The sequence below is a fragment of the Triticum urartu genome, chromosome 7A (assembly GCF_056163025.1).
Source record: "Triticum urartu cultivar PI428250 chromosome 7A, HENAU_Tu73, whole genome shotgun sequence".
NCBI classification, from domain to species: domain Eukaryota; kingdom Viridiplantae; phylum Streptophyta; class Magnoliopsida; order Poales; family Poaceae; genus Triticum; species Triticum urartu.
In genome coordinates, this window is record NC_141879.1 from 642,697,601 (window position 1) to 642,721,925 (window position 24,325).

Consider the following 24,325-nt stretch of genomic DNA (forward strand, 5'->3'; position numbering starts at 1 on the left):
GTCCGCCACCTGCCCGCCGCGCTCGTCCGCTACTCTGTTAGAGCTGTGTCGAATCTTGTGTACAAGGTAGGTTACAGTTGGACTATGAGTTGTATTGTGTTTACAGGGTACGGAGTCGTGTCCTGGTAGGACACTTGTATCCTAGGCCTCTCATATATAGCGGGGGTAGACACATGATGTAACCTATGCCAACATAATAGCACAGGCATGCGGGGGAGCCGGCGGCGTGTGCCGGCGTCCGGACGGCCGGGGTGCGGTATTGTAACGGTGTCACGGGGAGGAGCGCCCGTAGTCAAGCTCCGGGGATGTAGCCATATCGATGAACCTCGTTAACAAATCTCGGTGTTGTGCTCGTATGATTGCTTGGTCCTCAGATGATCAACGGTATGTCTCGAATTTATTCTAATAAGTGGTATCAGAGCTAGGTTGTTTGAAGGCTGTGGATTGTTGATGCAGAGGAAGTATCGAGTTTGAGACGCGGCCGATTGTGGTGTGGTTCTCAACAAAATTGAAAAAGACAAATCAGAGTGCAGGTCTTGCAGCAGACAGCGAGCGTATAGGCAGGCGCATGCGCGCATGGCAGCGTGAGGCGAGACGTCCGGCGGTCGATCAGGTGGATCGATCGGGCGAGCGTCATGCGACGCACTCGAGTTGCGGCAGCAGCGACGCGATCCAGTGGATGGCCGACCTAGTTAGGTTGATCGGAAGTCAGTTGTGTTGATCTAGAGGAAAACACGTGGAGGTCGTCGATGAGACTTTACAAGATGCAATACATTCGATTGGAGACATGGCAGCGGAAGTTGTCGTGTCGGCGGATCGACGAGGTTGCTTGGAGCGGAAAGTTTCTTGAACGACGCATGTATCGTGTTTGATAAAAGCAATGGGAAGAGCTACGTGGTGATCTCGGCGAGTTGCGGCAAGGGCGGCGGCGGAACATGCAGGCAGCGCAGTCTTAATTGACTCGGTATACACGGTGCAACCGTGCGCGCAAGAAGCCTAGGCGGACCAGCGTAGTCGAGATGTGGGCTAGACCATGGGTCAGCGCTGGCAGGCCAAGGCGAGTTGGAACCGGAGGGCTACGTACGCGAGTTTTGTTTGAAGACAAAAAGAGGACCGAGTCCTCAAGTGACACAGACAACAGACAGGCAGATCAAATCTCGCGAAGGAAAAATCCATTGGTACATCCATCGGGGACTAGCAAGGATGGTTGGCAAGGCAAAAGCAATTAGCTTTGCATCAGGAGTTAAAGCCAAGATAGTTTTTTTCCACAGGGTCAGCCGTACGAAGAACCAGGACGTCAACGGATTCCGGGTTTGAGGTGGAGAAGTTTATGGAACTGAAAACCTTGGGTTATGGCAGACAAAGGTGAAAGATTTGTTGGCACAACATGGATGCTTGAAGGCGTTGCAGGAAGTCATGTCAGCTAAGATGGAATTATCAGGTGATGAATGGAAATTCGCGGAAGACGATTTGGGAGCCTTAAGTGTGTCATGCAGTCGAACGAGTTCGGCTGGGTCGGACTAGGCAGTCTGACGGGATCGACGTAAGTCGGTTGGTACAGAAGACGGTGGTGAGATCGGCGACAACGACATAGGAGCGCGATGCTGATGGTGATCGACTTCTGGGGCGTGGAAACACGTGGCGCAGGTCTGAGGGCTTGTGTGGCTTCAACAAGATTATGGCGCGGGATAGATTCAAGGTGATGTACACACAGAGCTTGAAGTCGACGATGCGCGAGGGTGGACTGATCATCTACCATGGAGTCATGTTGAAGGTGGAGCTGGATTGAGGGGCTACGGTGTAAGGATCCAGGGAATCGAAGCCTATTCAGCGGGAAAAAGCGAGTAACACGTAGTTCGGACTGGAGCTCAGTGGTCCGATGGAAGCGTGAAACTCGTCATCGGTCGGTGATGATCGGTGGTACTCTGCAGTGGGGGTTGAGTGGTGTGGTTTTGCGACCCTTGAGACTCGACCGGGACAGCGGAGGCTCGACGCGGTAATAGCGGCGAGGCGTGCGGAGCGCACGGGGCATGGAGACGGGCCAGGGCTCTGGTGGTCATACATGTGGTGAGACACCTGCGAATTTGACTCGGGATGACTACAAGCAATGGTGAAATTCCTTCAAGTTTCTGACAGGCGATCAAGAAAGGAACGGTGATGGTGAGTTCAGGTAACTCTTATGTGTCACACCCAATATGTGAGTTATTCACTTTCACGCAGGTCAGTGATCGGTGTGTGATGGCGTTGGACGGATACTCTGAAAGTTGGGAGCACAAACTAGAGGAACAAGGAATTTAATTTTGCTCGAGTGTTGACAGTGATCAAGAAAAGAAGAGACTACAAGTTGCAGGTGGAGTCATATGGAGTCTTTGGAGTAGCAGCGGTACTCATGGGAAAACTCAAGTCCAATGTACATGAAAGTTTGACGCATCGACGAATTCAAGATGGTGGAGAATATTTGCCAAGGTGGAGTTTGTTAGAGCTGTGTCGAATATTGTGTATAAGGTAGGTTACAGTTGGACTATGAGTTGTATTGTGTTTACACGGTACGGAGTCGTGTCCTGGTAGGACACTTGTATCCTAGGCCTCTCATATATAGCGGGGGTAGACACACGATGTAACCTATGCCAACATAATAGCACAGGCACGCGGGGGAGCCGGCAGCGTGTGCCGACGCCCAGACGGCCAGAGTGCGGTATTGTGACGATGTCACGGGAAGCAGCGCCCGTAGTCAAGCCCCGAAGATGTAACCATATCAATGAATCTCGTTAACAAATCTTGATGTTGTACTCGTGTGATTGCTTGGTCCTCGAATAACGGTATGGCTTGAATTTATTCTAACATGCTCCCGGCTGCCGCGCCCGTCCGCCGCCTGCCCGCCGCGTCCTGCCGCGCTAGCTAGATGTGATCGATGCGAGCTAGCTAGCTAGCCCCGGCCGCGTTTCTTGCTTCGGCTACAGAGGAGCTAGCTAGCTCGCCCCGGATGGATTTTAGCTGAGCTAGCTAGCTCGCTCCTGGATCGATTCGAGCCTCGACGGAGGAGCTTGCTGGCTCGGCGCTTCATGCCCTTCATATTTGGTCGTGTGCGGCTTCAGTTTTGACAGCTTCGTGTGCTATCCACCGATTTTGTGGGAGCAAGCTAACTGGCCATGGACATGGACGAGAGGAAGAAGAAGACGTGGGGAAAGAATATAAGCGAATATTCCGTTTTACAAGTTAAGTTTGAGGGGTCTATTCTGCCGTAGATAAAACCAACTCGTAAAAGAGTATATTCCGTGAATATCTTTTATACGGGTCCGTTTTGCAGGGTCTGCCTCTGCGGCCGTCCGCGCCAACCTGCAAAATCGTTTTTTCGCGAACTGCAAACGCGTTTTGCGGGTCGACGGGATATGGAGTCTACTAGAGATGCTCTTAGGTTTTCGTCCTTAAAAAAACCCGCGCTCTAAAACAATGTCTTCAACAAGGAACTCCAGGCACAACCAATTAATTATGGACCTTGGGTTTTCATCCTGAAAGCTAAGACTTTGTACTCCGCTTGTGTTGCCACCCCCACTTGCCGATGTCGCTTCTACGAGTCACGAATCACCTAGCAAAGTCCCAATCGCCTTGAAGACTTGATCCGTCATTAATAGGCCTCAGCCACCATGACATTCTTTGCCACTGTTTTCATCATGGAAATCGAAATACCGACATGTCCCATAATGTCAACAAACAACGAAGCTTCGCGCCACACCCCCCTGAAGCCACTCGGGCTAAAATAGGGACGCACACGGCCGAATTTCATCCCACCCAGGAATCTACAAGCGTCAAGCATTCAATAAAGATCTCCGGCAGAGCATTTCGAAACTCGTCAATTGCCAGATCAAAGAGGGCCGACATCTAGGAGGACACCATCTCGGATCAAGAAGAAGGCTAGGACCACGTCCCTTGGACAATCAAACTAGCATGCCCCAATGCCGCCGTGCAGCACGTCGGAGAACAAGGCAACCGCGGCCATCCGGCCCGCGCCAAGCCATGGCCAGATCGGGGCGAGCCGGGACGACGCACCAGGAGCCACGCCCTAGGGCGAGGCCAACCACGCCAGCAGCATGCCGGGGAATCCCAGAAAATTTTCCGTACCAAGTGAATAAGATGACATGAGTTTGTATAAGGTGCATGACGTGGATAGTTATGTGGCTAATCATGATGTCGCAACATGCATGACCTAGTGAGATGGGAGAATGCACGTTGTAAGATTTAAAGGTTGTGGTATATGCGTGTAAAATAGTGTTAGTGGATGCTGACATGACACACTTGGTAAGGTGGAAGGCCACATGTTAAAAGAATTGCTTATAGTGAGGATAAACATTTTAAGACTATAGGATAAGACTCATCTTCACAGAAATTCCATTTTCCAACGCTGAACGCAAAATAATAGAGCAGCAACAGACACAGCGGGATCAATCATGGGATAAATGAATCCTCCCACTTCTCTGCAATGGAGATTTATTGATAGATGAACTGCGTCGCAGTCTACAAATCAGGAGTTTCTCAATCAGAACAGCAGCAGTTCAGTCGCAGCAAACTAAGTCGGCAACAGTAGTGGTATCCTGAACATGTTCTGCTGCCATTTTCATCCGCTGAAACCCACACAAATGTCCTCGATCACGTCGCCGATCTGATGGCCACGCCGCGGTGCGCGATGGCGCCGCCCGTGTGCTCGTCGCCGGTGGCGTGGTAGGTGTTGGCCCTCCGCAGCTGCGGCTCATCCGCAGGTAGGAACGACCGCATTGGGCTCACTGCAAACCGTTGCGAGGTCGTGCTGGTGGAGGCCTTGACGATGGCGCTCTCGGCCAGGACCTGTTCTTCTAATGGTAGGCCCAATTTTAGAGTCATGCACAGGGGCCCTGATTTTGCAGGCCAGGCCGTGTTCTCCTCCTACATTCATTCGTCGTCGCGCGCAAAGGAGTCAATGAGAGTATGAAGCTGCTAAAAATTCCGGTTCACGTAGGTAGAACTGCACGAAGATGGATTCGCCTGTGGACTTGTGATGTGTACCTCTTTGTTAGGATTTGGAGATTCGCCATTGGAGAGCTTTGGTTCGTCGCCGTGCTGCTCCCGATCAGCTCTCTGCTTGCCGCTGTTCCTTCGCTTCTGTGAACGCTGCCTCGGCTTGGACCTGCACACATGGTGGCAGAGCAGAAAACCATCAAGCCAACAGAGAGGGAATTCTGCTTCTGCAAGATCAAAGAAGCGTTCATGCGATCGGTCAGTCCTCACTTCCTTCCGTCGTGGGGGGTGGTCGGATCGGCAGCCTCCTCCTTGTACACGCAGGGGAGGTCGGAGACGTCGCACGCCAACGGCGGCGTGCTGAAGAACTGCAATGGAAAGTCGTGTGAGGTGAAGAGCGTCAGACAAACTTGTGTGGACGGATTGGCTTGTGTGCGCGGGCACGTACGTCGCTCTGCAGAGCCTGGGCGGCGGTGCCACGGGCGGCGGGGTCGAGGGCGAGGAGCGTGGTAAGGAGCGGGAAAGCCGACGCCGGCATGCCGGCGAACTTCTCCGCCATCGTCGACTTGTACGTCTTTGGCGGGCGGATGGTGGCGGGTAGCTTCATCCTCCGCCAGTACTCGTCGGGCGGCGACCCGCAGAGGCTGAAGATCTTGAAGAGCTGCTCCACCTCCGTCCTTCCGGGCATCAGCGGCTTGCCGGAGAACATCTCGGCGAGCAGGCAGCCGGCGCTCCAGAGGTCGATGCCCACGCCGTAGTCGGTGGCGCCCAGGAGGAGCTCCGGGGCGCGGTACCAGAGGGTGACCACGCGGCTGGTGAGCGGGCGGCGCCGGCCGGGCCCGAAGTAGTTGGCCAGGCCCAGGTCGCCGATCTTGAGCACGCCGGCGCGGTCGATCAGCAGGTTCGAGCCCTTGATGTCCCGGTGCAGGATGTTGCGCTCGTGGCAGTGCTGCAGCCCCATCAGCAGCTGCTGCATGTAGCACTTGATCTGCATGCCAAGAAACCAAGAAAATAAGTTCTGCTCTTCGGTTCTACGGGTCGTCGTCTCCGGCTCCGGTGGTATATATGGTACCTGTGGCAGGGTGAGGGGGCGGGCGATGAGGCGGGCGAGGTCGGAGTACATGAAGTCGAAGACGAGGTAGATGCTGCGGTGCATGCGGGAGGTGGCGATGCCGTCGAGGCGGATGATGTTGGGGTGGTCGAGCCGGCGGAGGATGCGCATCTCGCGGGCCATGAACTTGACGCTCTCCGGCTCCATGGTGTCGAGCCGGACCTTCTTGAGCGCGACGAGCCGGCCGTCGGCGCCGCGCTCGCGGGCCTTGTACACGTTGCTGTACGTGCCCTGCCCGACCTTCTCGATCTTGTCGAACGCGTCGGCGCTCCGGGGCACGATCCCCTGCAGCGCCTCGCGCGGCACGTTCTCCAGCAGCCACGTCGGCCACCCGTCCACCAGCTGCTCGCGGTCGTCCTCCCGCCGCGCCGCCGGCGCCTGCGGCGGCATCGACAGCGACGGAGAGGAAACCGTGGCCGCCGTCAGGTTCGACGTCCCCGAGGCATCCGTGGTCTCCGTCCCCGCTGGACCGCCATCCTTGGCGTCCGCCTGGTCCCTCGCGACCGCGACGGCGGCGGTGGTGGGGAGCGGGTCGGTGAGGCGGCGGGCGGCGGCGGGCGTGTAGCCGTTGCAGCGCATGAGGTGGTCGATGCCGCGGTCGTGGCTGCGGGCGGGGGAGCCCTGGGACGGCTTGGCTTGCGCGCAGCCCATGTCAGCGGAGCCGCGCGACGGCGACGGCGGCCTCGGCGGCGGCTGGTGCCGACGAAGAGAGGGAGGTGGAGGAAGGGGCGCGACGGGGATGGAGACATCAACATAGAGGGGAAGAGGGACGAGCCCCGAGTGTGGCGCCAAACATATAAACACTAAAAATCTGTATCTGCAGGCTGGATGGCTGGTAGTGACATTGACAAGAACAATATTGTTGCCGGCCGGCGGCGGCCGGCCGCGCGCGGCTGATCGGGAGATGTAGCTGGTGACAGCCTACGTCCTCACGTACGTGTCTCCGCGCAACAGTGCAGCTCCGGAGCCATGGTGCTCCGCGGTCGGGCACTGCCCGTATACGGCCCGAGATCGACGGAGTTATAGAGGAGGTGCAGCCAGGAGGTAATACAAATCTGGCAGCTGCAGTCGCTGTCGCCGCACCGGTAACTCCCGAGTGTTCAAATTTACTGGAACGCAGGATGAACATGACGAGGATTTGCCAATGTAGATTTATAAAATTTTGAACTTTGTCACCTGGCAGTTTTAAACTTTTTGTAATGCTCACATGTCCAGTTGTTTTGTATACATTTTAAATCTTAGAATTTTTTCTCCTGGCCTCATGGCAAATTCATAACATTTTTGTCTTCCAAACATGACAACTTAGGTCCTTTTTGTAATGCTCTGATGGCAAGCTTTGGGAAATTTTATCACTTTATTAATGGCAATTTTGGGAATGCTTTTCTACTTTCTTACATGTCAAATTTTATTTACTAAGAGCATGGCAATATTATTATTAAGATCATGGCAATTTTATTTATTTATTATCATGGTAGCTGTGTGTAATTTTTATGTTTTTGAAAACGAAAATATAAAGCATGGAAAATTCCTTATACTTAATTAATATGCAAATTTGACATGTATGATCTTTCTTTTTCTGCATTTTTGGGCCACGGTATTGTTTTTGTTGGTTTCTTCTTTTTTAGCTTTACTATGGCCCTTTTGTCTTGTAGTACTAATTTTTCCCGTAGGCTACCATGTCAATTTCCTGTAGGTGACTTGTAATTTATTGGAGACAGTAGTTGAGGGGGGGGGGGCAGCCTAGACGCTAGCCCCCCCCTCTCCCCCTCCCTCGTCGTCGTCACGAGGCTCGGTCGGGCAAAGCCCGACTGGAGCCGACGATGCCTGAGATTTTGGGGCCGGCGCGGCCTAGCTCTCTCTGGTGTGGGCGTGGCGCGGGCGCTGGGCCCACGACGTGACACTAACCCTTGGCGCGGGCTGACCTTCTTGACACCCAAGACTAGAGGGCCGCGACGCCGCAGATCGCATCCAGCATGTAAACCCTAGGCCTCTCATGTTTATATAAAGGGAGGTCTAGGGTTCCCCTTGATCATCTATTCTCAGATATGAGAACTACCGGTAGCAACATCATACATCATTATAACCTCTCGCACGAGGTATCCTTTCACTATGAATAATCAAAACCAACAGGACGTAGGGTATTATTCTCTGGAGGCCTGAACCTGGATAAGCCCCTCGTGTGACCTCCGATCCATATGAATTTCAGTTGCGCTTGGACCCCTACCAAGGGATCTGACGAAAATCTGCTCCGTCAGTTGGCGCGCGAGGCATGGGCGGCGCCGGCTGGAGACTGATCATCGATCGGATCTTTTTCTGCTTCCGGCGTCCTATCGCCGGGGGAGAGCCTAACCTTTGGCTCCCCCACGTTCGTCGTGGACGAGGCAGGCCGGGTCGACATCAACTCATCGACCTAACTCGCCGCCCTGAGACCTCTCAATTGACCTCGCAGCTCTCTCACCCAGTCTGACGAACACACCACGCCATCAACCCAGATGCAACCCCCGATCCGCCTTCACACCAGCCACAGAGAGGAGGCCACGCCGCAATCCAGCTAGTCGCGATGGTTTGCAGGGCCTGGCGCCTCAACCAGGCGCCAGAAGGCTGCCTCGTCACCGACCCAGATGTCCATGGAGACGCCGATACGGCAAGCACCGCTTCGGCCTCGGGCGATGAGAGGGACCACGCATCGATCTTCCTTACTCCCTCCGGTCTTTTTTACTCTGCATATAAGAATTGTCTGAAGTCAAACTTCGTAAAGTTTGACCATATTTATGTGAAAATTTATTAACATCTACAATGCTAAATTTATGCAGTATGAAAACTAAAGTCATGACGCATCTAATGTTGTTGATTTCACATTCGAATGTTGGTATTTTTTCTATAAACTTAGTCAAAGTTTATGACGTTTGACTTCAAATAAATCTTATATGCGAATTAAAAAAGACCGGAGGGAATACCAATGAGGAAGAGAACGAGGGCCTCCAACCCTTCCGTGAGGTCACGTACTCCGACCTTTGGGGAGAAGCAGGATCGTCCATGGGCTCATAGACTGACGCCTCCTCTAATCAAGAGGCATCCTGTCTGAGGCCCCGCAGGCGATATCCTTCCACCAAGTCATGATGACAGAACCAGCCACGAACATGCTACGCACAACGGAGTCGATGGAGCCCGCGACCTCAGGATCTTCGGCGGCAGGACTGATACTGTCAAGATGCAACCACATATAGACCCCGTACTGATGCCTCAAGCACAAGTCAGCACGGGCCTCTTCCCGACTTCACCGGCAGGCCTCACCATGATGACCGCCATTTTGCGAGGCACTACGTCAACACTGCCACCGGTAATAGGATACACCCTGAACTATCTCATGACGCCCATCGCCGGCACCGACCCTACATCGAGAATGCTGGAGGCAATACGCGTTTCCCAACTTAACGCACAACTCGCGCTTCAACAAAAGGCGTTGGAGGTCTCTGCCCGCAAGGCCCGATGGAATGAGACAATGACGCATGAACGTCTGCATCGCCCACGCCGCCAACCTCGGAACCTCCTCAACAACCTCACCAACTGAGGCCGGGAGCAAGGGGCCGGTTTCAACGAACCGGCATCAGCGTAGTCGTGTGCGTTCTGCGTGATCCGGTTATCTTGGATCGAGATTGTGTGAGGTTTATCTCACCATCTTGTAACATTCGGCCGTGTACTTGGTTCGATAGTTGCTTTATTTATAAAGCGGGATGAAAGTCTATTTCGAGGTTTGTAATTTGTTATGCCATTTTTTTTATTTTCGAGCATCACAATTTGGTTTGCAGTTTTATTATGTACATTAAGGCAAGTTTGTGTTGTTTCACTATTCAAAAAAGAGGTGATACATACATCTTGTTAAATCTTTTTTTTTTTGTACAAGGTATTGTTGATTCGGGCCATTTAGTTCGTGCCGGAGGCTTCTTGTAGCCAACAAAAATATTGGCGGGGAGGCCTCTCACAGCGAACCAATCGTTCGCTAGATAGGCGCTTCAATACTAACGTTCCCTATATATATTATTTTCTCTCTCCCAAAATAAATATTTTGACTTTAGTATAATTTATATTAAAGTTAGTACAAAAGTAAGACATTTATTTTGAAACTGAGACAGTACAATATTAGGGTAAAAAATGCAAGATGCCATGTGAACGGACGAGTAGCAAGTTGAGAGAATGGGCCGACCAGAATTAACGGTGTACTAGTTCATCAGTATGAACAGAACACGACTGCCTGGTGGGTTGGAGATACCACTGTCCACCTAACCAACTCAACCACAGGTAGTATTTCTGGATTTATTTCAGTATTTTCGGCGATGTACTTTCAGTGAGAGGAGACGTTCCCGTCGACGACGAGGCGTCTACGGTGACTTCGTAAATCTCAAGATGATATGCCAGCTCAGTCTCTCGGAGGTGCTCATAGGAATAGGGTGTGCGTGCGTGCGTTCATAGGGGTGAGTGTATGCGCGTGTATATGAGCGCTTGTGTCTGTACTAATGCTAAAAAAAACAGAACACAACTAGTGTGTACGCATCACGCAACGGCCCAAACAGAGAGACCATTTGGCGGCTTTGCCTCCGCGGCGTTCTCAAAGCCGGTGACTAGGTCACAATGCACGAGACGGGAGCGCACCGCACTACCCTCTAAGGTCAGCGTATTCCTGATGCCTGGGGAGACGGAGCACAGTATGAGCGTAGGGCGAGGTGCTTCGGCAAGCCATCCGTAAGCATGAGGAGGAGGAAACTCTCAAATGGTTAAATCTACACCATTAATTTGGTGTTTTGTCTAATTACCAGGAGCCTGTGTTTTTTGTTAGTTAATTTTCCGCTTTACCCCGACCGCAAACTCCGTGGGAAATTGGCAAGTGCGAGCTGTGACCAAGCGGGAGCAGACACCGCGGTGCGGGGTGTTTGATGAGGACACCACAACCATCGACAAGTCTTCAACAATTATAGGTCTAATCACAAGAAGTCGCGCCAAACAAATAAGTGACCAGGTGAACGCTAACTTAAGTTTACCTTGTAACCTTAATGACACAATTATGCTTTCATCTTCATTGTTGTTGGTTGAACTTAGGTATAACATGGAAGCAATCCAACAACCTATGGGCTCTTGAAGCAACCGCTTTGGAGGAACAAGTTTGAAGAAAACAAGTTGCAAGTGAAGTTGATGATGTCAGTTTTTTACTTCTGATATTTTGGTATGGCACACCCATGTGATGGAGAGATGGGGCCATAGGGGTACATCAACAGAAGCTACATCAAATTATCTTTCCAATGCAAAAAACCTCACATCATTTGGAGTTGTGAGTCAAAAGTTCTAGTCATTCTCGTGGAAGGTGTCCAGGCTGTCAAGACTTCGCGAATTTCCGAGGAGCTCTGCAACAACTCCCAAAGTTGACTGCTTATTCACCAAGAAAGCCATGCAAACCTGCTTACTTTTGAAACCATTTTCACACCTAGCTAAGGGGGGTTGTCCCTGCTATAAAACCCCATCTCCCACATCCTCTAGAGAACCTTTTGTCAAACCATTCAGCTACAAGCTTATGCAGCAAGACTGATAGAGAGATCCGAGAGATCTTGCTACCTTTGCTCTTGTGAGTTCATTCGGATTCGCGAGAAGGAGCCTCTGGTTCACCCTAGTTCGTGCTCTACGGTTCCAGCCGTTTTGTGTGGATTAGTCCCGGTTTGTGATTCTGCGATTGTTTGGACAGCAGGTTGGAGTTCTTGTAGCTTCAGTCAGCCATCCCCAATGTACGAGTTGCATCCAACCTTGGCAGGTATAAAGCTAGTTATCCCTCCCGATTCGATCCTACGACGTGAAGATTGGGCCACCCTCGGGCGTGAACTCGTTCATCGGGTTCCCACCTATCATCTGGTATCAGAGCTTTCGTTGACATGGAAGGATCTGTTATCCAATTTTATCTTGCTATCATCCCTTTAGATCGAGTGTTTTTCATGCTATATTTTCTGTCTTAGAAGTCCAAAGCCCCACCAAAAATAAATCCAAGCCTTGTTGGTGCTGAGATCTTGTTGCATACCTTGCATGTTCTTCATCTTTTAGATCTGCACCAAGTTCATCTTCATAATTGCTTTCAGATTTGGTTGTTGTGCTTTGGAAAAAGAGAGAAAAAAGAGTGGCAAAAAAAATCAAAGAGAGAAAAAAAAAGAAAAAGTCAAGAGAGAAAAGGAAAGTCTTGTGTAAGATCCAAAAGTTTCAGCTTGATAGAAAAAATTTCAGAAGCTTGTGTGTTGTGTTTTTCAATCTTGGTGCAAAGTGCAGCAGATCCATCCACATATTTTTCTTGGTTTGCATCAACTTGATTTCAGCACAAGCCTCTTTTTGTTTACCCCACCGAGCTCCACCAAAAACCAAAGCTAGTTCTTTGATCCCTGTCTTTCAATCGCTTTAACACATTCGGGAGAAGCACAATCTGATGTGAACTCATAAGAACTTTGGTGAGTAAGAGGTGAGGTTGTGTGATTCCACAAAATTATCATATTCCACTTTTGGCCTTACTAACATGGCCGGATCTAGATCGAGTGTTCATGGAGAAAACCATGGGGAAGAAGATGCCCCGGTCACACGTGCTGATTTTCAGGAATTACAGAACATGGTTCGAGACCTTGGAAGGATGTTTCACGAGTGACCTCCAGCAGGTGGCGATAGGGTTCGACACCGACAACACCCTATTGACCCACTTGAGAAAGTTGGAGATGAAAATTCCGTGCATGCTGCTGTGGATGGTGACTTGGAGGATGATAACAACAGCCATGGTGGACATGTGGCTGCTGCTCGTGGGCGTGGTGTTGCTGCTCATGGAGGGCAGCGAGGAGGACAACTTCGAGGGCGAGGGCATGGTCCTCGTGGGCACTACTATGACCCTCATGAGCGTGTTGCTCGTGGTCATGGAGATGATTTTGATGATTATGATGGTGTCCCATACCGTCGTGCTGCTGAAGATGGGCGTCGTGCAGAACGTCGTGATCGAGATGGTCGAGATGACATAGCAAGAATCAAGTTGCATATCCCCAAGTTCACAGGAAAGAAAGACCCCGATGCATATTTTGATTGGAAAGAGCAGTGTGATCAGATTTTTCGTATCCATAACCTTGCAGATCCGAAGAGAGTAAACCTTACTTGTGTTGAGTTTTCTGGTTATGCAGTCACTTGGTGGGATCAACTACAAGAAAATCAACTGCTACTAGGCCGTGATCACATTGACACTTGGGAAGAGATGAAACAAGCAATGAGGCGAAGGTTTGTTCCTTCACAATATCAAAGAGATCTCCGAAACAGATTGCAGCGTCTCAGCCAAGGTACGTGCACGGTGGATGAGTACTATAAAGAGATGGAATTGTTGTTGGTTCGTGCTCGTATTCATGAAGATGAGGAGTCAAAGATGGAAAGATTTTTGCATGGTATCGACAATGAAATTTCTGATTTTGTGGAGATGTTTCCCTATAACACTCTACAAGATATTTTGGAGCAAGCAAAGCGTACGGAGAGGAAGGTGCAGAGGAGTGGTCATGGACAGATATCTCATAACCGCACCACCACACCATGGCAAAGGTTGCAGCCAAGTGCCTCTCATGGTGGTTCTCAGTTTCAACATACTTCACACCCTACTGCCACCCGGCGAATAGCGGCTTCATCGGCATCATCACCAGCCCCTAGGAATGTGGAAAAGCGTTCTCCTTTTGCTGCTGGAAGTACCTCTAACCCCACGTCTGTACCATCATCTCGAAGCCGAGATATTGAGTGTTGGAAGTGCAAAGGGCATGGTCACATTTCTTCTGAATGTCGAAACAAGAGAGTTCTCTTTGTGAATGAACAAGGTGAATGGGAATCTGAGAGTGAGCATGAAGATAACGGAGCATCGGGTGATCATGAGGATGAAGAGGGCGAGAAGAGTGGTTGTGATATTCAGGTCGACATGGGAGATTGCTTTGTTTCTCGTTGTGTGCTTAGTGTTAATGCAGCTAGAGAAGAGAAAGGGCAGCGACATAATATTTTTCACACCTGTGGTACCATCAAGGACAAGGTTTGCAGAATTATTGTTGACAATGGCGGTTGCAACAACATTGCGAGTTCAGATTTGGTAGAGAAGTTGGGACTGAAACAAAGAATGCACCCAAGTCCATATAAGATGCAATGGCTCAATGATTGTGGTACACTTCGAGTAAGCAACATTGTCACTGTTCAGTTTTCCATTAGGAAGTACCGGGATCAAGTGGAATGTGACGTGGTGCCAATGCAAGCATGCCAATTGCTGTTGGGAAGATCTTGGTTGTATGATCATGATGTGCAAATCAGCGGCCGTACTAATCATCTCTCATTCCAATACGAGGGAGAGCGCATATCTTTGCTCCCTTTGACACCCGAAGAAATATTGATGGATGATCTGAAAAAGAAAGAGAGAGTGAGCGAGAAACACTTGAGTGACATCCAACAACATAGTGAGCGGGAGAATCCAAAGCCAAATAAAACCCCACAGCTTAAATTGACCAAGACATGGGAAAAACAGGGATTAGTTATGATGGCTAGAAAAAGTGACATGAGAGAGTTGAGAGAACCCAATTCCGTGTTCTTTGTACTTTTGTACAAGGACAATTTTCTTTCTACTAATGAATTAACATCCACCACTCCTAGTGTTGTTGTTGAAATTTTGCAGGGGTATGAAGATGTGCTCCCCGAGGAGATACCACCAGGGCTGCCACCACAAAGAGGCATTGAACACCAAATTGATTTGGTTTCAGGAGCCCCATTGCCGAACTGACCACCATACCGCACAAATCCGGAGGAAACCAAGGAGATTCAGCGACAAGTTGAAGGCCTACTAAACAAAGGTTATGTAAGGGAAAGTCTCTCTCCTTGTGCTGTACCTGTTCTTTTAGTGCCAAAAAAAGATGGATCTTCCCGAATGTGTTGTGATTGTAGGCCCATTAACAACATCACCGTGAGGTATAGGCACCCCATACCTAGGTTTGATGATATGCTTAATGAACTTAGTGGCGCCACCATCTTTTCTAAAATTGACTTGCGAAGTGGCTACCATCAAATTAGAATGAGAGAGGGTGATGAATGGAAAACTGCTTTCAAAACAAAATCTGATTTGTATGAGTGGTTAGTTATGCCATTTGGATTGACAAATGCACCTAGTACTTTCATGAGATTAATGAATCATGTGCTTAGAATGTTCATTGGCAAGTTTGTGGTTGTTTACTTTCATGACATCCTGATTTATAGCAAAACTTTGGATGAACATGTTGAACACATTCGGTGTGTGCTTGCTGTCCTAAGAGAGGAGAAATTATATGCTAACAAGGAAAAGTGCATATTTTGCATAGAAAAAAATGTGTTTCTTGGCTTTGTTGTTTCAGGTCAAGGTGTGGAGGTAGATGAGGAGAAGGTCAAGGCCATCCGTGAGTGGATGCCTCCACAAAATGTAAGCCAAGTACGAAGCTTTCTTGGCCTTGCTGGTTTCTACCGTCGGTTTGTGAAGGACTTCAGCACCATTGTTGCCCCAATGGATGAGCTAACCAAGAAAGATGTTCCCTTCAAGTGGGCAAATGCACAAGAAAAGGCATTCCAAGAGCTGAAAGAAAAATTGACATCTGCACCATTGTTTGCACTACCAAACTTTGGTAAGATTTTGAAATTGAATGTAATGCAAGTGGTGTTGGTATTCGAGGCGTACTAATGCAAGAAGGCAGGCCTATTGCATATTTTAGTGAGAAGCTAAGTGGTTCAACTCTAAATTATTCAGTTTATGACAAAGAATTATATGCACTTGTGAGATCTTTGGAAACATGGCAACATTATTTGTGGCCTAAAGAATTTGTGATACATTCCGACCATGAATCTTTAAAGCACCTTAGGGGTCAACAAAAACTGAACCGTAGACATGCAAAATGGAGTGAATTCGTAGAATCTTTTCCCTATATTGTCAAGTACAAGAAAGGAAAAGATAATGTTATTGCTGATGCTTTGTCTAGATGCCATATTTTACTCTCACAACTTGATACTAAAATTCTTGGGCTGCAAAGCATCAAAGAATTGTATGTCAATGACCCATATTTTGCTGAACCACACTCAAAGTGTAGTGAGGGGAAAGGTTGGGAAAAGTTTCACTTGCATGATGGATTCTTGTTTCGAGCTAACAAATTGTGCATCCCAGATTGCTCTATTCGTTTGTTGCTTTTGCAGGAGGCTCATGATGGTGGTCTCATGGGACATTTTGGAGCAAAGAAAACTGAGAGTGTGCTGATTGACCATTTCTTTTGGCCAAGAATGAGGCGTGATGTTGAGCGCTACATACTACGTTGTGAGATTTGCCGCAAAGTTAAGTCACGTTTAAACCCTCATGGACTTTATACGCCCTTATCCATTCCTAGTACACCTTGGGAAGATATTTCTATGGATTTTGTTCTTGGATTACCATGCACTAAGAGGGGGAGTGATTCAGTTTTTATGGTGGTTGATAGGTTTAGCAAGATGGCTCATTTTATCCCGTGTCATAAGAGCGATGATGCTTTGCACATTGCTGATTTGTTTTTCAGGGAAATCGTGCGGCTACATGGAGTACCACGCACCATTGTTTCAGATCATGACACCAAGTTTCTGAGCTATTTTTGGAAAACATTGTGGGCAAAGCTAGGGACAAAGCTTCTCTTTTCCACTACATGCCACCCACAAACAGATGGACAAACTGAAGTTGTCAACCACATGCTATCCATGATGCTGAGAGCAGTTTTAAAGAAAAATTTGAAGATGTGGGAAGAATGTCTCCCCCACGTGGAGTTTACATACAACAGGGCAGTACATTCGACCACTAAATTTTGTCCTTTTGAAAATTTTTATGGTTTCAAACCTGCTGCTCCCATAGATCTTTTGCATTTACCATTGCAGGAGCGAACCAATCTTGATGCAAGTAAGCGTGCTGACTTCATGAAGAAAATTCATGAGAAGACCAAGGAAAATATTGAGAAGATGACTGAACAATATGCAAAACGAGCAAAAAAGGGAAGAAAGAAGGTGTTGTTTGAAGAAGGTGATCTTGTGTGGGTACACCTGCGGAAGGATCATTTCTCAGATCAACGCAAATGCAAGTTGCAGCCACGTGGAGATGGTCCATTCAAAGTTCTTGCGAAGATCAATGACAATGCCTACAAGATTGACCTTCCGATGGATTATGGTGTTAGTCCAACTTTCAATGTGTCCGACCTCTCTCCATACTTTGGACCATCAGAGTTGAGGACGACTCCTCTTGAAGAGGGGGAGGATGATGAGGACACCACAACCATCGACAAGTCTCCAACAATTATAGGTCCAATCACAAGAAGTCACACCAAACAAATAAGTGACCAGGTGAACGCTAACTTAAGTTTACCTTGTAACCTTGATGACACAACTATGCTTTCATCTCCATTGTTGTTGGTTGAACTTAGGTATAACATGGAATCAATCCAACAACCTATGAGCTCTTGAAGCAACTGCTTTGGAGGAACAAGTTTGGAGAAAACAAGTTGCAAGTGAAGCTGATGCTGTCAGTTTTTACCTCTGATGTTTTGGTGTGGCACACCCATGTGATGGAGAGACGGGGCCATAGGGGTACATCAACAGAAGCTACATCAAATTATCTTTCCAATGCAAAAAACCTCACATCATTTGGAGTTGTGAGTCAAAATTTCTAATCATTCTCGTGGAAGGTGTCCAGGCTGTCAAGACTTCGCGAATTTCCGATGAGCTCTGCAACAACTCCCAAAGTTGACTGATTATTCACCAAGAAAGCCATGCAAACCTGCTTACTTTTGAAACCATTTTCACACCTAGCTAAGGGGGGTTGTCCCTGCTATAAAACCCCATCTCCCCCATCCTCTAGAGAACCTTTTGTCAAACCATTTAGCTACAAGCTTATGCAGCAAGACTGCTAGAGAGATCCGAGAGATCTTGCTACCTTTCCTCTTGTGAGTTCATTCAGATTCGCGAGAAGGAGCCTCTAGTTCTCCCTAGTTCATGCTCTACGGTTCCAGCCATTTTGTGTGGATTAGTCCCGGTTTGTGGTTCTGTGATTGTTCGGACAGCGGGTTGGAGTTCTTGTAGCTTCGGTCAGCCATTCCCAACGTACGAGTTGCATCCAACCTTGGAAGGTATAAAGCTAGTTATCCAACTGCTTGCAGCTAGTTATCCCTCCCGATTCGATCCTACAACATGAAGATCGGGCCACCCTCGGGCGTGAACTCGTTCATCGGGTTCCCACCTATCAGCGTCGTTGCCATGGTTAGAGAATAGGGGCTTTAGAGGGACGTCAGGGCGGCACCAGCACAACCACATTGATGGGCAACTATTTCTAGGAGGGTGAGGCGAGCCCGACAATGCTAGTGGCGTGGGAGGAAGAAGAAATGAAGAAAGAAGCTGAACGATGCACAATCTGTTGGTAGAGTGAAGAACTAACACTCCAAAAATTTAAATGACGCAATTTTTTTTTCTAGACACACTAATAGACATTTTTTCTAAAAGCTCACGAAGTTTTTGCAAACCTCTTAGTATGCCTTGTTTCATGTTCTCTAACAAAATCAACGGGTGGTCGAAATACAACATTAAGGCCTAATTTGGTTGGAAAGGTGAAGTTTCCCAGGGCACTAATCCACCGCGGGGAGATTTACATGGTTTTGGGGGATCCTCTCTCCCACCATGGGGAGACCACCAACCCAGTTTGGACGAGATGCCAGAGGGGAGGTCGGGGGCGGGGCGGGGGCAGCGCTTTCAATTCAGCAGCGTGAAGCATGGAGAATGAGGCTGAAGGGTTGCGAGGGAGGGCGAGCGAACGAGTAGAGGGTTTTCTCCCCGACTAGTCGCTACAGGGGAGATCTACCCCGGGATGGGCCGTGGAAAGGTCAGGGTTCTTCCTCCCTCGCGCGAAACCAAACGACGATGTTTGCTTGCCCAGGGGAACTCAACACGTGGTTTATCCAACCGGGGAAACGGCATGTATCCTGCAGGGATCCCTCACAACCAAATGGGGCCTAAAGTTAGCATCTTCTACCTAGCAACATATCAACAAAATAGAAGCAAAGATTGAAATCCTGGTTAAAGGTCAACAAATACTATCCAGTGAAGAACGCAAATGCTAGCAGCTCGAACAAGGCTCATGCTTACCCTAACCATCATGGTCTTGTTACATCACTCACAAATCTAGGCTAGTGCGGTCACAAATCCTGATGCCTCTAAGTCCTAGGATATTTGTGTGTTTCAATGGCATTATAAAGCAGTTCAAACTAAGTAAAAAAATTGTGCACGCTACGCACATGGTCTATGCTTATATGAAACTAACAAAGATCGAGCTCAGCCCCTCGCTCAACCGTAGGTATGTGGGATGACTTCTTTCTGAATTATGGTCCTGTTCTATCCCTCTCCTCAATCTTGAATAAGAGCAAATCTACATGAAGCTAGGTTTGATGTTGTGCATTATAGTAACCATGCAATGGATGTTTTCATGTAGTTGAATGCTACCATAAGGAGAACATGGGCATCCATATATGTGCTATTCTAGGCATCCACTTAATGAGGCATTCCCTTGTGAAATATTCTGATTATATTAGTTCAAGTTCAAGGTGTAGTTTCTTTAGATGTCCATCCTTTGAGAAAGCCTTTGCATTTGCCACCTTAAGTTGCGTCGTCACTAACAGGGAAAAGCAAGCCTAACTAGCCCTGATCTTTGCAATATACAAGCAAGTATAGCTCCCTCAAAGATGTTTCGATCATATCAATTTAGGTTCAAAATGTAGTTTTTAGCAGCTGGAGTCATTGTTGCCGCACCGGTAACTCCCGAATGTTTTAAATTCGGAAACGATACTTGGTGAACGTCAAACTTTTTTGGGCCTCCCAGCAAACGTCCTCCATATGATGGCGATCGATCGAACAACAATTTTTCTGTGAAAATGTGGTAATTTGTTTTGCGCTACATGTCAATTTTCTCCTCCGATTATGGCAAATCCTACAAAGTTGCCATGACAAGTTTAGCATTTGCCTGAAAAAATGCCCCAAAACATTCAGTAGATGTTGCAGTCCTTTAAATTTATATTTTCATCAATAATTAACTATTTATCAGTTGCCTGAAAATAAAATTTGGACAAGTTGATACTTTGGAAGAGTGAGAGCGGTGCACCGAGGCCGAAACATGGACGACGGTGTCCCCGGCGAGGCAGAGCTGGGACCTCTCTGAAGACTGAGGCGACTTGGCTTGCCGTGGTTTGGTCAGCGAAGGCAAGGCAAGGATGGGCCAGGTGGGGGCCTTTTAGTTTCGACTGCCGCTAGCATTGGACGTAGCCAGAACTCGAGACAGTGACAAAGTGGTCGGCCGTGGCATCGTTGGCGAGGGCTTGCTAGGACCTCGCTGGAGATGGGGAAGATGCGGCTCGCTACAGCATCACCATCGGAGGAGAGGTAGGCGCGGCGACGTAGAAATCAGGTGCTGGAGTCCAATGGCTAAAAAATTGACCAAAAGATAAATCTTCTTCACCCACATGATGCATAAGTGCTCCCATATTATTGTTATTGTTGGACAAAATAAATCGTTAGTGTTGGGGAACGTAGCAGAAATTCAAAATTTTCCTACGTGTCACCAAGATCTATCTATGGAGAAACCAGCAACGAGGGGAAGGAGAGTGCATCTACATACCCTTGTAGATCGCTATGCGGAAGCGTTCAAGAGAACGGGGTTGAAGGAGTCGTACTCGTCGTGATCCAAATCACCGGAGATCCTAGTGCTGAACGGACGGCACCTCCGCGTTCAACACACGTACAGCCCGGTGACGTCTCCCATGCCTTGATCCAGCAAGGAGAGAGGGAGAGGTTGAGGAAGACTCCATCCAGCAGCAGCACAAGGGCGTGGTGGTGGTGGAGGAGCATGGTACTCCAGCAGGGCTTCGCCAAGCACCGCAAGAGACGAGGAGGGAGAGGGGTAGGGCTGCGCCAAGAAGGAGAGGAACTCGTGTGTGTTGGGCAGCCCAAACCTCAAGTATATATAGAGGGAGGGGAGGGGCTGCGCCCCCAACTAGGTTTCCACCCCTAGGGGTGGCGGCCAGCCTAGATCCCATCTAGGGGGGCGGCCAAGGGGGGGAGAGAGGGGGGCGCACCACTAGGTGGGCCTTAGGCCCATCTGAGCCTAGGGTTTGCCCCCTTCCACTCTCCCTTGCGCCTTGGGCCTTGGTGGGGGGGGGGGGGGCGCACCAGCCCACCTGGGGCTGGTCCCCTCCCACACTTGGCCCATGCAGCCCTCCGGGGCTTATAGCCCCACTTGGTGGACCCCCGGGACCCTCCCGGTGGTCCCGGTATGTTACCGATAAAACCCGAAACTTTTCCGGTGACCAAAACAGGGCTTCCCATATATAAATCTTTACCTCCGGACCATTCCGGAACTCCTCGTGACGTCCGGGATCTCATCCGGGACTCTGAACAACATTCGGTAACCACATACAAACTTCCTTTATAACCCTAGCGTCATCGAACCTTAAGTGTGTAGACCCTACGGGTTCGGGAACCATGCAGACATGACCGAGACGTTCTCCGGTCAATAACCAACAGCGGGATCTGGATACCCATGTTGGTTCCCACATGTTCCACGATGATCTCATCGGATGAACCACGATGTCGAGGATTCGATCAATCCCGTATACAATTCCCTTTGTCTACCGGTATTGTACTTGCCCGAGATTCGATCGTCGGTATCCCGATACCTTGTTCAATCTCGTTACCGGCAAATCTCTTTACTCGTTCCGTAACACATCATCCCGTGATCAACTCCTTGATCACATTGTGCACATTATGATGATGTCCTACCGTGTGGGCCCAGAGATACCTCTCCATCACACGGAGTGACAAATCCCAGTCTCGATTCGTGCCAACTCAACAGACACTTTCGGAGATACCTGTAGTGTACCTTTATAGCCACCCAGTTACGTTGTGATGTTTGGCACACCCAAAGTATTCCTACGGTATCCGGGAGTTGCACAATCTCATGGTCTAAGGAAATGATACTTGACATTAGAAAATCTTTAGCATACGAACTACACGATCTTTGTGCTAGGCTTAGGATTGGGTCTTGTCCATCACATCATTCTCCTAATGATGTGATCCCGTTATCAACGACATCCAATGTCCATGGTCAGGAAACCGTAACCATCTATTGATCAACGAGCTAGTCAACTAGAGGCTTACTAGGGACATGGTGTTGTCTATGTATCCACACATGTATCTGAGTTTCCTATCAATACAATTCTAGCATGGATAATAAACGATTATCATGAACAAGGAAATATAATAATAATCAATTTATTATTGCCTCTAGGGCATATTTCCAACAGTTAGTACTCCCTCTGTAAAAAAAAGTAAGATCGTTTGATCTAAAAGATTTTATATTATTTTTTGCATAGGGAGTAGTTTGCTTATGTCCGTTGATGTTCAGAGTGGAGAAAAACAAAATGCCATTTGTGAACCGACGAGTAGTAAGTTGAGAGAATTAACTGTGTACTAGTTCATCACTACTATGAGCTGAAAACGACGTAGCACCAGATCTCCCGTTAGTGTGAAGTGTGAACTCACTACGCAGTCGCCCAAACAGAGAGGCCATTTGGCGCCTCTGCCTCCGCGGCGTTCTCAAAGCCGGTGACGAGGTCACAACACACTACACGGGAGCGTACAGCACCACCCGCTAAAGTCAGCATGTACTTGGTGCCTGGAGACGGAGCACAGTATGGGACCCAAAAAGAACAGCGTAGCGTCGACAAGCCGTCCGTAAGCATGAGGAGGAGGAAACATTCCTTCTCCTCATGAGTTTAGGAAGCATCCGTTGGTCATGGTCTTGTTACTTCGCTAAGAAATCCAGGTCAGCGCCGTGACAAATAAATCCTGATGCTTCCAAGTCCTAGGATATTTGTGTGTTTCACTTTCACCAGAATTGCCAAGTAGTTCCAACTAAGTAAAAACTTCTGTGCATTGTGTGCATGGTGTCTGCTTATATGAAACTAAGAAAGGCCGAACTCAATCCCTCGCTCGACCTTAGGTATGCGGGATGGGATGGCTTCTTTGTGAATCATGATCCTATTCTATCCCGCTTCCCAGGTTTAAATATGATCACGTGTACGTTAAGGTTTGATATTGTGCCCTGTAGCAACCATGTGATGGATGTTTTCATGTAGTTGAATGCTACCATAAGGAGCACATGGGCATCTGCTCTTCTAGGCATCCACTTAATGAAGCATGCCCCTGTTAAATATTTTGATTACATTAGTTCAAGTTCAATGTGCAGTTTCTTTAGATTTCCAACTTTTGAGAAAGCCTTTGCATTAGCCACCTTAAGATGCGTCGTCACTAATAGGGAAAAGCAGGCCTAACTAGCCATGATCTTTGCAATATACAAGCGAGTATAGCTCCTTCAAAGAAGTTTTGATCATATATTCACAATGTAGTTAGAAACATGCGCACACTTTGGAAAATCCTTTACAATGTAGTACAATTTGACAACTGCAATCGCTGTCGCCGCACCGGTAACTCCCAGATGTTTTAAATTCGGAAACTATACCTGGTGAACGTCAGATTTTTTGGGCCTCCCAGCAAACGTCCTCTGTATGATCACGATCGATCGAACAACAATTTTTCTATGAAAACGTGGTAATTGTTTTTTGCGATGGATGTCAATTTTCTCCTCCAATCATAGCAAATCCTACAAAGTTGCCATGCCGATTTTAGCATTCACCTAAAAAAATGCACCGAAACGTTCACCAGATATTGCGGTCCTTTATATTTATATTTTCATCAATAATTAACTGGACCTGCTATTTACCGGTTGCTTGAAAATAAAATTTGGACAGGTTGATTCTTTTCAAGAGTGAGAGCGGCGCACCGAGACCGAAACATAGGCGAAGGTGTCCCCGGCGAGGCCTAGCGGGGACCTCTCTGACGACTGGGGCGACTTGGCTTGCCGTGGTTTGGTCGGCGAAGGAAAGGAAAGGATGGGCAGGTGGGTGCCTTTTAGTTTTGACTCCCTTTGGCAATGGGCATAGCCAGAACTCGATACAGTGACAAAGCGGCCGATCGTGGTGTCATTGGCGAGGGCTCGCTAGGACCTCGCTCGAGATTGAGAGGACGTGGTTCGCCATAGCAACACCGTCGGAGGAGAGGTAGGCGCGGCGACGGCAAAATTAG

At 48.6% G+C, this 24,325-nt stretch overlaps 1 protein-coding gene and 1 pseudogene across 1 annotated transcript; one reads left to right on the forward strand and one right to left on the reverse strand.

Annotated features, from left to right (window-relative positions):
* Positions 1 to 4,439: 4,439 nt before the first annotated feature.
* Positions 4,440 to 7,096, reverse strand: LOC125525152 (putative serine/threonine-protein kinase At1g54610). The gene is made up of 5 exons (XM_048690171.2): positions 6,062 to 7,096; positions 5,438 to 5,977; positions 5,260 to 5,357; positions 5,038 to 5,158; positions 4,440 to 4,917 (listed from the first exon to the last, which is right to left on the reverse strand). The coding sequence occupies exons 1-5, from the start codon at positions 6,749 to 6,751 to the stop codon at positions 4,645 to 4,647; spliced, it is 1,722 nt and encodes a 573-aa protein (XP_048546128.1). The 5' UTR covers positions 6,752 to 7,096; the 3' UTR covers positions 4,440 to 4,644.
* Positions 7,097 to 12,641: 5,545 nt separating this feature from the next.
* Positions 12,642 to 17,608, forward strand: LOC147960974 (uncharacterized; annotated as a pseudogene).
* Positions 17,609 to 24,325: the final 6,717 nt, after the last annotated feature.

Coding starts and splice junctions, on each gene's coding strand:
- LOC125525152 (XM_048690171.2), bottom strand. CDS start 6,751: ATGGGCTGCGCGCAAGCCAAGCCGTCCCAGGGCTCCCCCGCCCGCAGC. Junction 5,358..5,437: donor CCCAGGCTCTGCAGAGCGAC/GTACGTGCCCGC, acceptor TTTCCATTGCAG/TTCTTCAGCACGCCGCCGTT. Junction 4,918..5,037: donor CTCCAAATCCTAACAAAGAG/GTACACATCACA, acceptor GAATGAATGTAG/GAGGAGAACACGGCCTGGCC.